The sequence below is a fragment of the Salvia splendens genome, chromosome 10 (genome assembly GCF_004379255.2).
Source record: "Salvia splendens isolate huo1 chromosome 10, SspV2, whole genome shotgun sequence".
NCBI classification, from domain to species: Eukaryota; Viridiplantae; Streptophyta; class Magnoliopsida; order Lamiales; family Lamiaceae; genus Salvia; species Salvia splendens.
Window position 1 is genome coordinate 19,252,208 of NC_056041.1, and position 15,286 is coordinate 19,267,493.

General features: G+C 38.7%; 2 protein-coding genes and 1 pseudogene across 3 annotated transcripts; 1 reads left to right on the forward strand and 2 right to left on the reverse strand.

Moving 5' to 3' along the window:
* Positions 1-481: 481 nt before the first annotated feature.
* LOC121752732 (cytochrome b561 and DOMON domain-containing protein At4g12980-like) lies at positions 482-889 on the reverse strand. Its single transcript, XM_042147828.1, has one exon. It carries the CDS (start codon positions 887-889, stop codon positions 482-484), a length of 408 nt encoding a protein of 135 aa, XP_042003762.1.
* A 1,124-nt stretch (positions 890-2,013) lies between these two features.
* LOC121752376 (sorbitol dehydrogenase) lies at positions 2,014-4,556 on the forward strand. 2 transcript variants are annotated; one of them, XM_042147408.1, is made up of 7 exons: positions 2,014-2,085; positions 2,233-2,380; positions 2,456-2,523; positions 2,817-3,053; positions 3,263-3,553; positions 3,947-4,134; positions 4,212-4,556. In XM_042147408.1, the coding sequence occupies exons 2-7, from the start codon at positions 2,290-2,292 to the stop codon at positions 4,402-4,404; spliced, it is 1,068 nt and encodes a 355-aa protein (XP_042003342.1). In that variant the 5' UTR covers positions 2,014-2,085; positions 2,233-2,289; the 3' UTR covers positions 4,405-4,556. The 2 variants fall into 2 exon arrangements, with proteins under 2 accessions (XP_042003342.1, XP_042003343.1); XM_042147409.1 differs by lacking the exon at positions 2,014-2,085 and adding an exon at positions 2,643-2,753 and having other exon boundaries at positions 2,307-2,380.
* Positions 4,557-4,769: 213 nt separating this feature from the next.
* LOC121752377 lies at positions 4,770-9,656 on the reverse strand (annotated as a pseudogene).
* Positions 9,657-15,286: the final 5,630 nt, after the last annotated feature.

Consider the following 15,286-nt stretch of genomic DNA (forward strand, 5'->3'; position numbering starts at 1 on the left):
ACTTTTCCGATTTTGTTTTAGCTAAAGTAAAAGGTTGAATTTATAAAACTGATCTAAAATTGAGATTAAAATATTATGTAATTTGTACTAGTTCTTGGTTGATAATGCGTGCCATTTAACAAAATTGTATAGTGATTTATCACTCGTAATATATGAAATAGTTGATTAACTTAAAGACTAAAGTCCCAAAATGGTTCTTAACATATTGCGTTTTTTTTTATTTTGGTCCAAAACATTATCTTTTGAATTATTCGGTCCCTCACATTTGAAATCGGATCACATTTGGTCCATTTTGGACGGTTCCGTCAAATTTTTGACGGTTTTAATTACCGGGTCACAAATCCGTCACTAACTGGGAGAAACTAATCCGTCACTAATTCTACCTACATTTTACCTAATCCGTCGATTTAATGGCCAGAAACTAACGAAGTTCAAAATCAAACATAAACCAAAATAACTGGGAGAAACACAATGCAATTTCTCATGATCCGCACAATTCAGAAACGAAATTACCAGAAAAAGAACTCACATTCCTCTTCTTCAATTTGGAATCGCCGTCAGTGGAAGCGCTGTTGTGCCCTTTCAGCAAATCAAGGCTTCCCTCCACGTTCAAATTCGCGGGCTGAAACTCGTGCTTCGCCGGAACGCCGCCGGAGACGGATCCCTCAACCTGCCAGACGTGGTTGAGCACCTTCATCCCCTTCTCCGGCAGCACCACGGTGGCGAAGAGCATGATGGCGCCTCCCGAGGAGGCCTCCGCGGAGGAGTCCTTAACGTCGAACCACACCTTCGACTCCTTGAGTGGCGCGTAGGAGGTGATGTTGTAGGTCTTGACGGCCATCGCGCCGTCGGGCTGCTTGAAGGCGATGAGCGCCTGGGAGCCGGCCATGCCGGTGGCGGTGGGGTTGAGGGCCCAGGAGACCCAGCCGTCGGGCTTGGGAGGGGTGGCGGTGAAGGAGAGGGCGGAGCGCCGGCAGGGCCTTCCCAACGTGCGTGGCGAAGGTGAAGATGAAGAAGAGGACGAACGGGGCTCTTAGTAGAATTAGATGTTGAGGTATTTTGGTTTATGCTTGATTTTGAACTTCGTTAGTTTCTGGCCATTAAATCGACGAATTAGGTAAAATGTAGGTAGAATTAGTGACAGATTAGTTTCTCCCAGTTAGTGACGGATTTCTGACCCGGTAAATAAAACCGTCAAAAATTTGACGGAACCGTCCAAAATGGACCAAATGTGATCCGATTTCAAATGTGAAGGACCGAATAATTCAAAAGATAATATTTTGGACCAAAATAAAAAAAATGCAATATATTAAAGACCATTTTGGGACTTTAGTCTAACTTAAATTATATGCATATGTCAGTTGGAAGAGATTGTCAAATTTTATCAGATTATCCTACCAAAAGATAACGGTGAGTCGGTGGAAATTACATCCTATGTCACAGACTCTCTATAAGTACAAATCATTATATCTACATGTAGAGAGAGAAAATCTGAATCCTCGTTGCTGTGTTGTAATAATCGATGTCGTATTTGATTATACACACTCCGGGGAAAATGTTTGAATCTGAATCTGACACCACGTTGAAACACGCCACCGTCATCCGCGTTTCTTCTTGTTTCTACGCACGCCAACACGGATGGCACATTTTATTTAAACATGCCCACTTAGTTGGCGTGTTACACTTTAAACTGTATTTATATAAAAATTAGTTGAAATTGTAAAACGCCGACCGTGTTAGCGTTTTTACTTAATAAAACGCCAACGAAGGTGGCGTTTTTCCCATAGATGGAAAACATAACAAAATGAGTATATTTTCGTTATTATAGTTGTAGACTCCCCCACGAATCCGATTTTCTCCAAACAATGGTGCAATTCCATTAATCATTTGAAATCAACCGAATAAGTGTAGCAGAAATAATAGTGCAGACTTCCTAAGATAAGTAGCGAGAATATATTAATGTGGCAAGGCTTTCAGAATGATACTCATGCTTAGTCATTTTACAGTTTTATGTGGAAGAGTGCCGCTGTAAAAGTAATACCTCAGCCGGAATTTCGGTCGGAAGCAGGGACAGCGAGCAGCAAGGTGGATACGAGGGTTTTCAAAAAAAAAAAAAGAATCTTTTAAATTCGAAACCAGAAAAATGCTTAAAGATAAAATAAAATAATGTGACTAAAAATTGATAAGCGTTATGCATCCACTAACTCCACTTGTCTTGTGCTGCAACTTCAGAGATTCATCTAAAATCCCAAATTTTTCAAAGGAGAAGGATCTCGACTATTGAGAGAAATGGGATCTCAGGGAGAAGAAGAGAATATGGCAGCTTGGCTACTTGGCGTTAACAATCTCAAGATTCTTCCTTTTAAGCTCCCTTCTCTCGGTATCTTCTTACTCTCTCTCCCTCTCCACTCTCTGTTTTTGTTCTAAATAATATTAAAAGTTTTATTACTTTTAGGCCCTCATGATGCTAGAATCAGAATGAAAGCTGTTGGTATCTGTGGAAGTGATGTTCACTATCTCAAGGTCAATCTTTTTTCCTTACTAAATCCACAATCATTAATCGTCGTCTGCTTTTCTATGTTTCTAGTAGGGCCTGTTATCTTCAAACCTCATGTGATCATTTAATTTTTAATCGTTGCTAGGTTTGAGCCTCGTTTTCTAGCAAAATCGAGTTTTTCAAGTGTTGAAACCTAAATTGAGAGTAAATGAAAGAACAAGGATAGTAGTCACCAAAAGAAAATTTAAGTTTGAAGGTAAGTGATGTTCTATTAAAAGATCCGTGATGATTCTTAAATTGTGGCTGTATCATGCTTCAGGAGATGAAGTTAGCAGATTTTGTGGTCACGGAGCCAATGGTGATCGGGCATGAGTGTGCCGGTGTGGTTGAGGAAGTAGGAGCTGAAGTGAAGCATCTAGTGCCTGGTGACCGCGTCGCGATTGAACCGGGAATAAGTTGCTGGCGGTGTAATCTATGCAAGGAAGGAAGATATAATCTGTGCCCTGAGATGAAATTCTTTGCTACTCCTCCAGTTCACGGTTCCCTTGCGAATCAGGTTTACTAGAGCTGGCTTCTCTATATAGATTTCTTCAATTCGGTCTATTGTGTGTCGTATCCTGCTTTGCTTGAATTGGATCAAATTTCATCAAGAATCTACTGTATCCTATTGTGTGTGTTGTGAGGTTTAACTTTATCATGTGAAATTTTCTGTCATAACTCGGCAATGGTTATATTGCAACTGACTTGCTTGACCGATCCTGGCAGATTGTGCATCCTGCGGATTTATGTTTCAAACTCCCTGAAAATGTGAGCTTGGAAGAGGGTGCGATGTGTGAGCCCTTGAGTGTTGGTGTTCATGCTTGTCGCCGTGCCAATGTTGGTCCAGAGACAAATGTGTTGGTGATGGGAGCTGGACCCATAGGACTTGTAACATTGCTAGCAGCTCGTGCTTTTGGATCCCCAAGAATCGTCATTGTGGATGTAGATGATCATCGCCTATCAGTTGCTAAGCAGCTTGGAGCAGATGAGACCGTCAAAGTTTCAACTAATGTCAATGTAAGTCTCTTTTGCATCAATGTCAAATTAACCATTTTGCATATTGAGATTCCTCATAAGCTATATGAGAAGTAAAATATTAGTCCTATATGAATCTTTAAGCCCAATGTGTTGATCAGCCTTCGCCAACTAACTGAGTAGCTATTGGCCCTTCTTGGTCAAGTACATATTTTGTGTTTTCCTTCCTTAAAGTTGGCATTTGCAAGAGTTATTCAGGTGGCCTTGTAGTATACAGCATTCTGTTACACTTACGAGGTTCTCGTGGAAGGAAACTATGACGGTTTCATGCCATGATTCGTTGCAAACTTATAAAATTAGTTATGCTACCGGTTACACTTAGAAGTTGGACAATGTAACTTTTATGCATGTTGAATTGAAGTTTTGCTTGGACAGGATGTAGGTGCAGAAGTTGAACTTATAAAGGCTGCAATGGGGGCTAGTGTGGACATAGCTCTTGACTGTGCTGGTTTTAGTAAGACAATGTCGACGGCTCTAGGTGCCACTTGTTCGGGCGGAAAGGTTTGCCTAGTAGGGATGGGGCACACAGAAATGACCGTCCCCCTTGCGCCAGCTGCAGTCAGGTACTTGATTGAATTGTTGCCCAAACAGATTACATAATGCATCTCTCGCGACTTAATCATTCATAATACTCAATCAGGGAGGTCGACGTGGTTGGCATATTCCGCTACAAGAACACATGGCCTTTGTGCATTGAGTTTCTTCAGAGTGGGAAGATAGATGTGAAGCCGTTGATCACCCATAGGTTCGGATTCTCTCAGAAGGAAGTCGAAGATGCTTTTGAGACGAGCGCCCGTGGTGGAGCTGCTATCAAGGTCATGTTCAATCTCTAGTGCTTATTCTGTTGAAGGGTGGAAACACAACTATGAAACCAACAAATTACTGTGGAAATGTTTTAAGGTTTTCCATTTGTATATCTAAAAAGAGTTGGATGTCAGATCTGTATGTGCAACTCTAATAATGAAAGCCTTTTTTTGATATGGAATATCTACCACCACACTCATGTCCAAATTGTGTTACATTAACATGAAGAAACCCCCAAACTGAATTTCTACTAATGAAGTTTTACTCAACAAATAACCAATCATTATGGCGTTACACTGGCATACTCAAGCAACCAACAAAACCAACCTATTAGAGTAATAGAAAGAATGCCATAAAACTCAAAACTGGTTTTATGTTTTCACAACAAGAGAAATGATGCACTAAGTTTCCCCTCATAATGTTGCTTCCGCTGTCCACTTTCATCCAGATCTTCTTTGTTATGAATTAGAATTAATCATCGCGATTTTACTAGATTCAATTGGTATAAAACCAACTAGGGATTAATATATATATAACCTGAGTGGTTGATTCGGACGACCACTTCCATACTCTTACTTGACCCGATCCATCACCGGTGAAAAATAAACCACAGGGGCCAATTTGTATGCTGCGGACCTCCTCCTTGGAGAAAATCATCCCTCTCTGAGAATCTAGAAAAATAAGGTGCAACCACATTCATAATCGCTCATTCAAAGAGGGTGTAACAGCACAATTGTAAGAGAGGTGACACAATAAAACTCACGAAGGCAAATCATAGACTCTAACGCAATTGTCATTACAGGAGCAGAACAACACTGGTTTACTTTCTGAATCATGCATCCCGCACAGAGTGATTAAACCCTGCAAGAAAACTTCTACATGTGAAGAAGCAAATTTTCTCTCCTAATTGTCGTGCAAGCAACTCAACTCATTTTCATTTTTATCCATGAAGAAAAAATCACTCTGTAGGATTTGAACCTACGGCATTGGATTATGAAACCCACGGTCCTATAATTGCAGTTGCGGACATCACTATAATCATTTCCTACTGCAAAATAAGAAAGGAACTGAATAAGTGATGAACCATGAACATTTCATACCTGTTCCTCCGTATGGGTGTATGTTACTTCCAAATTACCAGACTCAGTTGTAGCCCAGACCTACAAAATCACGAAATGAAAAAGTGCAGCTTAGTAGTAATAGTTTAAGCATCACAAATTGAGGAAGAAATTATAGGAATCACAAACCTTTATAGTGTTGTCCAGTGAAGCTGATAAAAGGAACTGATCCCAACACAAAACAGATGTCACAACATGGTTATTTCCTGTTAAAGTCTGGATACACTGCAGAGTTTCCAGACTCCATACCTGAATGTAAAACATAAAAGAGAAGAAATAATAAGCAATAGACAGATATAATATAGAGTGTGGACACACATTAGCAGGAAGTTGCATATAATAAGGAGCATCCTTAGTTTAATTGACCAACTTACTCTTATAGTGTGGTCCATGGAACCGGAGTACATTCTGTTACCACCGACAACTAGTGTCACGACAGCAAGAGTATGACCCTTGAGTGATGCAGCTGGCTCAAAGCAGTTGGTAGCTGCATTGAATTTCCATGCCAATATTGTCCCGTCCTGTATTAGGTAACAATGAAAGAAAAAAAGGTAACGTCAATATCTGTCTCAATGAAGTTAAAGCATTCATGCATAATGCCATTTTAGTCCCTCCTCTCAGCAACTCAATCAGAAAACAGAAGAATAAATCCAAGAATGATAAACTAGTAGTCATATTACAGAAGACATACATAAATTCCCTGTAGATACACACAAAATTATGATTTTCATGTCAATTAATTGGTTCAGAAACAAGTTTCATCCAGAATTATACCTTGTTACCAGAAAAGAGTAGATCATTTCCAACAACAATGGAACACTTGTCCAACCGGTCCGCTTAAACTGAGCTCCATTGAGGTTTGGACATTCCACGCCTATTACAAAACAAGAAAATGAGGGAGAAACAAATAACACATGGACAAAAAAGTAAGATGCACAATCTGGACCCACCCCAGACATAACCCAAGTTTTTTCTGCAATGCAAAAGGAAGACCTTGGAGGACAAAATAGAAAAATTCAAACATGATCCAGTTCCAGTATGTGTTTAATGTATGTGGATTGTGAATCCCCCAACTTGGAAACAATTAATGATGTGGTTTTCCTTCATTTGCAGAAAAGATATTGCTAGATCCTTTGGCCATGTAATCACTCTTAAGCGGGTACTTAACAACAACAACAACAACAACAATAATAATAATAATAATAATAATAATGGTACCCAATTTGTGTCGCATGTCTTAAGCAAAAACAATTGGAAAAATAAAATATTAAAATCAGGAACTGGATGAGATGGATGAGCATGAAGAAAATGCTGGCCACTGGGCGTGGATCATGTGGCTTGCTGAGGATTGTCCGGAACCAGCAGTCTGGGGAGTGGCAGAGGTAGAACTGCAACACTTAAAGGTGAGGTGGAAGCTGTTTATATTGAGGACTGCACTGAATCAAGTGAAAAGAAAAGGTGACAGTGCCATGTAGGAATAGATAATCCCACCATTCCCACCAATGCTAGCAGCGAGGGAAGGTGGCGATCCTCAGTGGCAGAGATAAGCTCATACTACTAGCACAGCAATAAGGTATAGCAGTAACGCTGCTGAGCCTGAGACTATGCAAATAAGGCAATGCTGGTTCTAAGGAGAGGATAGAATGCAGCGATTTAACCCTGAGAAAAGTAATGGAGAGGTAAATGACAAAGTGAAACTGAGAAAAGGCATAGTTTCATCAAGCGAACAAGGTACCAGAAGAAATGTGGCAGAAAGGGGCCGTTGCACACAGACTGTATGAGAGAATGTGAAATAGATTGATAATGTCCCTCAAGTGTTTGTAAAAATGAAAAACTTAACTTGGAAAGAAAATAGAATATAATCCTCTCAAGAGGCCTCAGTTCGCCAATGCCAACAAGTTTGATCTCTCAAGGATACTTAGTTCCCACCTCTCAGCAATACATATAGGAGTTTACAGGATAAGAAATTAAGAATCCTACCTAACTTGGAAAAATCAATTCCAAAAAAATCCCAACTTATTCAAATCATATTAAAATTCAAGCCCCATCTTACTAAATTGAAAATAATAAAAGAGAAAGAACAACTGGATAGGTTGTCAACACAATGCATCAAAAGGATATATAACAAACTTATATCAAAGTATATACCAAATTACCAATGGCTGGAGATCACATACTTTAAGCACAATTTCAAATTTATCTATTTTCCAAGGATTTCACAAATTTTAAAATATGTAGAGTTTTATGCATCTCAACTTAATGAAAAAGAGATTGATCAATGAACACATATATAGTTAACAGAAAAGGAAGGGAAACGGTTTGATTCTGTCTTACCTTGACAAGATTTGTCAAACCCACAAACACCCATGGACCTTCACTTAGCATACAGCCTACTGAACATCCCAAATTCACGACACCTGACAGCTGTTATAAAAGGCAGCCAAACAGCTTACATCAGATCATTACCACTAAATGGGAAATAAAACAAAATTATAGCCCAAACACAACTTGACTGAAAGCTTTTTGAGATGCCCCTCCTGGAATGCTTATTGAGCCTTGTCATACTCACATGTACTACCCTATATCTTTTTTTTAGTCCAGTTTTATCATCATTTAATTAATGGTTTTCCAGGTAGTACTAATAGCATTGTTATTTTGTACACAGCATACCATGATATTATAAATTTATTAGCTAATACGGAGTAATACATATTAGAACTTATATTTCACAGAAACAATCGAAAAATAATCTAATAATTTCATGTTCTTATCACACTAATAAACAAAACAGGGATCCAAAAAAGAAGTTGCAATAAAATAATTTACATTGATCAGAAGTAAGATAATGATATCTAAAGCTGAGGAAAATTCAAATTTTAGCAGTAATGACCTAAACTGTATATTACTGCAGATTCAGTTAAATGTGTTTTAATAATACTGATTCTGTATAAGCTTCGCAAACACAAGTTCAAATTTCTAGATATATCGTAACGTATATGAGATAAATATTTAAAAGCTCAATTTAATCCTGAACAATATTTGTATCACTGCCAAAGTTTAGTACTCCATAAATTTCATGCATTTATATACTTTACACTAATTGCATAAGCACATTGGCTGATAATAAAATGCATGAAAGATGTAACTTCAAATTATTTGTTATGAATTGCTCCCAATATTTGTAGAATGCACGCAAGAATGTTGTAGGGAATCTTAAACACAACATGCAGAAACTACACATGGGAACTACCTGATCAGATTGGCAGTCCCATACTCTGACAGTCTCATCTTCACTCCCCGAGTAAAGCTTATCTGACCCCGAAGGTAACGTAATCCCTGTGACAGCCTGACAGACAGAAATTTCGATTATGAGCAATAAAAATGGCACCTGAAAGCTCTAGCTCGCACTAGCAACACCAAGATCAAGAGATATGTGCCTAAAAAGTCCATCTTAATAAAATGTAAAATCAAGGTAAACCGATACAACATTCAGAGATGCAAATACGTTCAGGTGAAACAATAACACCACAACAGATCATTAACCAAAATTCAAGAACTGCATTACTCTTGATTAGCATAAATTAAGGAACCTGTTTGTGCCCCTCGAGCGTCGTCAACGGAGTAAAGGAATCGGTGGACCACTGATGCAAAAATTTACAGGTATCCCCGTATCTACAGCTCCCTTGCACCCAATAGTTGCAGATCTTTTTCTCTACTTTCCTAACGAAATTCCTACCGCCAATTGCGGGCTGCGGCCTCCCCCATGAACTATTGCTATTAAAATTGTAGTTCCCGGTCCTCCGAAATCCGCCGCCGCTGTCACGGTAATTATCCTCCGCCCCGAAGCCCTGGTGGCCTCTCTTGCCATTCGCCGCCGTGGGGTGCAAAAAAGGGCACGGATTTCTTGTGCAGTTTCCCTTTGCCCAGTGAAAACACACCTTCTGCTGCCTAGTGTTGTTATTCCTGTGATCGGTTGAAGAGGACGGCCCGAGGCGGTTAAAAATCCTTCTTCCCCCATCCACATCCATCAAAAGGCGGAATTGAATTTGTGTGCGATCATGTAAATTAGAATTTAGGGGCGATTAAATACGATTAAATACCGGTGGTGATCCCGAACAAGAGAGTAATAGGGAAGTGGAAGTTAGGATTGGGGTTTTGAAAGGAAATTTATGAACCCTAAGTTTGGAATTGCGCGGGAACGGAGGCAGTGGGTATGGATAGGCTGGCATGCACAACGGTTCCGAACCGCCGGTTCCGGTTCACGAACCGGCGGTTCACGGTTCAAGATATGCTTGAACCGGAACCGGCCCGCCAAGGGTCCCGGCGGTTCCGGTTCCGGTTCAAAAAACCGGCGGTTTACGCGGCGGTTCAAAACCGCCGGTTTTCAGCCTGAACCGGCGGTTCGTCGATTTTTAATTTTTTTTTTTTGCATTTTTCAAATATTCAATTTTAATTACATTACATTTCACTTTTCAAAGTTGTTACGGCTCCAATAATAAGCGGTTATTATAGCTAGCGTCGGAAGCAATTCTCTTTCGTTCAGTCTTCAATCGAAAATTCAAAGTTATACACATTGAAGGTTGAAGCTAAACTAACTAAGTATATACGAACACGCAAATATATAAATTCTCACATTATTTGAGTGTTCCTTGCTTTGTGTAATTGTGTCGATTGATTTTACGGTAAACATTTCTTCGTATATTCACTTTATTTATGTCGATTCATTTTACTTTAGACATTTCTAATTTAACTACTGTAGCTTCAGCACCTTTCAATAGTTTGATTGAATTTTTTTGCATTATTTTTATTTGTTTATGTATGAAATGTGCGTAAATAAAATTTAAAAAAATACGATTAAAGTTGCAATTTTATTGAAATTACACGTTTACAACAATTACAAATAAAAAAACCTTGAGCTCTTGAAGTTTTAAACAAAAATTTAAATACAAACGAGACTACTAGTAAACAACGAAGCTAATTACAATTTACAAATGACAAAAAAGACGTAGAAATTCTTATAAAAAAACTTGTAAGTATATATACTCATAATCGGCGAAGAAGATCTTTCTACATAACTAAATTAAGGACACATTTAGCAATTCAACTTTAAATGTTGAGTTTAGTATAACAATCAACAATTATAGTAGAATTGTCAAAAGTTTCCCGTATTTAGCCGTATAGAGAAATCTACTTCATCGACTTGAGTATATACAAATACAATTATATAAATGTATTTGCATATGTTTAAAGTAGGAACAAATGGGGAAAAAAAAAGGAAAAAAGGACTTGAGCTCAACTTAAATTTAAAATTTAAGTTGAGGTGCCTACGTATCCTCAATGCTCATTTGCAATAGGGAATCAAAGCTCACGTAGTTCTCTTACCTTATTTACCTATTTGGCTCGGCCGGCGGCGGTTGACGGTTGCCCTACGATTCATCCCCGGTGAATTCATCCTGTGATTCCTCCTGGCGATCATCCCAATCATTTTCTTGTTCTCGGACGTCAGCTTTGGCCCAATCATCAAGTAACATCACGGCTTCCATATTTTTCGCCGAGAGCTTACTTCTTGATTCATCCAACACACGCGAGCCAACACTAAAAGCGGACTCGACGGCGACAGTGGAAGCCGGAACAGAAAAAATCTCCTTGGCCATTGACTCAAGGATGGGAAAATCTTTTTCGTGGGTTCCCCACCAATCGAGGACGTCGATTTGGGCGGGAGTAGGAGGACCTTCATCACCAAAGGAAAAGAGTGAATCGAAATATAAATCTAATTCACTTACCATACCTGAGAACCTTCCGCCGGTGCTGTAGCTGTATAGGTCGGCTAGTTGGGATTGCGCGTCGGGGTCATCATAATCGGCTTGAAATGCAAAGCCATAGTTATGTTGTGGAGGAGGGGGGGTCTTCTGACTTGGTGGGTGTTGTTATACTTGGTTTCATATTCGGTGTAGAGAGCGCGCAAGTTAAACTCGAAGGTTTGTTTGGTAATGGACCGGTCCGGGAGGGTTATTTGAAAGGTTTCTGAGAGGTCTACTCCATATTCGACACTGGTATCAGATTGGATTGCTTGAAGGGGGCCAAGATCAATTGAACTCAAATTGTTATAATAAAAATCCAAAATCCTTGAGGTACCGGCTAATTTCCATTTTGGATCCAATACCTTCGCAATCAAAAACACAGTTGGAATCTCACTAAAATACTTGAGCCATTTTTCAATCATGTAATATAAGACATACATTAGCTCAGGTGAAGAGGAAGTATTTTTCATTGCAGTTTTAAAACCAAGGGATATGTACATGCAATGTTCTAAAACACGAACAACAGTGCAATAATAAACACCCGACAATTCAACACTAGCATTTTTAAAATATTTAAACAATTTAAATAAAGCTACACTATGTTCCCAACAACTATGCGAAAGATATAAATCATGAACGGGATAGGTTCTAAAAAAATCACATAAAGAATCTTTATGTGTCAAAGTAGAATTCAGACAATCATATGTCGAATTTCATCTATGAGACACATCCATAGTAAAATTCGTATACCTGACATTCTTTTGATGGCAATATTTCTTCCATGCTTTGCCAATAGCTGGCTTTTGATGGATTAATCTAACTGCAGTTCTAATAGGAAAAACATGCTTTTGCCATAATTCAAGCGCATCTTGTACACATAAATTTAAAATATGACAAATGCATCTTTGATGAAAATACTTACCTCTAATTACCGGTGCACAAGCCGCAATCAAATCGCCAATATTTGCGGTGTTGGCAGTTGCATTATCAAAACCGATAGAAAATATCTTGTTGCATAATTAAAACTCATTTAAAACTTGTATAATCAAAGAAGCAATTTCGGGTACAGTGTGTGGACTTTCAAATTCTCTAAAACCTATTAAACGCTTGTTTAAAGTCCAACTATTGTCCACAAAGTGAACCGTAATGCCCATGTATGAATGGCGGTTAAAACAATCTGTCCACACATCTGAGCAAATGTTCACTCTGTGGCCCAAATTAACTAAATAATGTGATAATTCTACCTTTTTCTCCAAACATTGCCGAACGATAGTGTTAGGTTTAGTATACTGAAAAGCATGTTTCGAGCGAGTTCGCATGAATAGAATCTTGCTTGTGTACGGAAAAACTTTACAATTCACTTTTGACCCGATTCAGTATTATTCGAGCATTTCGCATGAATAGAATCAATATATTATTACATTGTGTTTGCTTGTGCGTTTATAAGATGTTTTATAAACATTTAAATGCATAAGAAGTAAACAAAGCCTAAGTATTTTGCTTAGTAGACTGGTTGTGGGCGTCGTCCACTTTAAGGTAACTACAGTCGGTTCTATGCAATGCTTTGCAAAAGAAAAAGAAGAATTTCACAACCTAGATAGGCTTTGGCTACCTATCGTGAAAGGTTGCAATGTCAGTCCGATTATTTCTAAGCCTTATTGAAATAAGATGACATTGGTGTGATATAGCACTGAATGGATCTAACAGCAAGACGTGTCTTTATGCTATCTACTGAAAGACTAGGGCTTGATAAATATCTATTTCTTAATATACATACGTTAGCATTGAGCATACGGTATTGAGTATCTACTACTTTGACTTACCAATGGTGCGGGTTTTTCGTCACCCAACGATCCAGGTATATTGGGTAGTGGTAATCATTATCTAGCGGTGCTAGGATTGCTATTATGTTGAATCGTGCGCGAGGAGAGTCTTGTTTGATAATGTCCTCGAGAGGAGCTTGAACAAGGTTTTATTATTCGGAAACTGACCAGTTGGAGTTTTATTACTCTATGAATAATAAATAAGTGTTTCTTGCTAAGTCCACTCTTGGAATTAATAAGATGTTAATTAATAAAGTCCATAGCAGACTTTAATTAATTAATGGACATTTTTATCTTAAGCGCGGGAAATAAATAATAAACAAAATGGAAACCCGAATTACTTGCAATTTCGGATTTGGATGGGGAGTTCAATATTACGTCTGTAGTGGCTGCTCGTAATATTCCAATATAAGCTTGTATTAAATTATGCGTTCAATTTAATTAGTAAAAAGCTAATTGGGGGAGCCCATATCCAAAACCTTCCATAGATCCCTGACTGGGCCCAATATGTAACTATTATAAATAGGAGAATAAAAGAGACAGAAAATACACAATTTTCTAGACATGAAAATTTCGTCAATTCACAATTAATGAAGGGGACGATTTTTTCAAAGAAAATTCTCCTCTCCTCCGTGAGAAAGTTCTGTCTTCTTTATTCGAGTCCTAGTGTTTCGATAAGATCAGCCCACCCTGATGTCGGAATACAGTTCGGGACACCAGTCAGAAGATCTGTGGTCTAGTATTGAAAATCATCGTGGAGAAGGCGCGAGCAATCGACGATTCTCTGGAGAATCAAATCGGTAACTCTAAACCGTAGAATTCATGTTTAGGATTTATATTCTATGAGCATGAATTATTTGCGTTCTAGCATGCAATTATGTGTTAACATGTGAATTGATTAATCCCATAATCTGTCAAATAGATCCTAAGTTTGATTTATTTGTTTTGTACAAGTCTTCCGCTGTGCAAGGGGCTCCAAACCCCAACAGATAGATCGTTGCACGGTCATTCTACCTATTCTCTTGATTGCTACGTTCAAACCACTTTGCATAGTAACCTCAAATTTTTTATCATCATAAACGTTAAAAGGAAAATGCTTCATTGCCGCCCATCTAGTCATAACATCAGAAAAAAAATTGATCATATTTAAACAGAGGCGTACCTGACGAACCCGAGCCGCCAGGTTGGAAGTTTAGTTGGGTTTGGGTAGAGGTAGTGCCGCATTCTACCGGATGCTTCGTCACCAAATGGTGACGGAGGGTGCCATATCCTCCACCACTCGCAAATTTGTACACTTTATCGCAATAGTTGCAGTAAGCATGGAACGCTAATGTCTCTTTTTGAGAGGTCGGATCATGAGGACTTGGAATCACCACCGGGACCTTCTTATAGTGTTTGACAAAAATGTCAGATTTCAAAGCTTTTGCCGTGTTAGTGGGTGGAGGGGGAGGCATCTCCTCATTTCCGTCGGTGCTAGAAGGAATACGAGAATGAGATCTATCCTCATTGGTGTCCGAGTCCGACGATATAGCAACGTCGAACTCGTCAGCTTGTTTGAAACCACCTCTCCTACCCCCCACCTTGTTGCATTTCAGCGAGTAGCAAGACGGTCCTATGATCTTCTTCTATCTACAAATATTATATAAGTTGAAGTTATAAGTATGAATGCAAAAAAAAATTATGAACTCAATTTTATGAAATTATGAAATATGAATTGGAAAAATATTTTTTCATTACTTACTTGCATGCGTTCAGCCTGCACTCAGGAAACCTCTTCCATAATTTCTCGACGACTAGGTCGCCTTGATTTTGAGGGACGACTAGTACTTTGACCTTGGGCAATTCCCTTGCCCCGACCACCACGGCCCGATCCACCACGAGAAGAAGACATATTGATGAATGAAAGTAGTATGGATGAAATATGTATGGAGTATGAAATAAGTGGTAAATTACGAGCACAATAACAAATATAGTAGTGAGACTAGTGAGTAGTGAGTAGTAGAATGTAGAAACTAGTAAACAACTTGAGCAATTAGAGAGAATGAGGAGAGAATAGAGAAATGGAGATTGAGAGAAGGAAATCCTTGTTAACACAAGAATGGGGTGAGTAGAAATGAGGGGGAAGTGGGGTATTTATAGAAGTAAAATTGGAAGAAACAAAAAAAAAAT

Excerpts from the sequence above, each read along its gene's own strand:
- LOC121752732 (XM_042147828.1), bottom strand. The coding sequence starts at position 889 with ATGGCCGGCTCCCAGGCGCTCATCGCCTTCAAGCAGCCCGACGGCGCG.
- LOC121752376 (XM_042147408.1), top strand. The coding sequence starts at position 2,290 with ATGGGATCTCAGGGAGAAGAAGAGAATATGGCAGCTTGGCTACTTGGC. Across the intron at positions 2,381-2,455 it reads TTTTAAGCTCCCTTCTCTCG|GCCCTCATGATGCTAGAATC; the intron begins GTATCTTCTTAC and ends TATTACTTTTAG. Across the intron at positions 4,135-4,211 it reads CTTGCGCCAGCTGCAGTCAG|GGAGGTCGACGTGGTTGGCA; the intron begins GTACTTGATTGA and ends ATACTCAATCAG.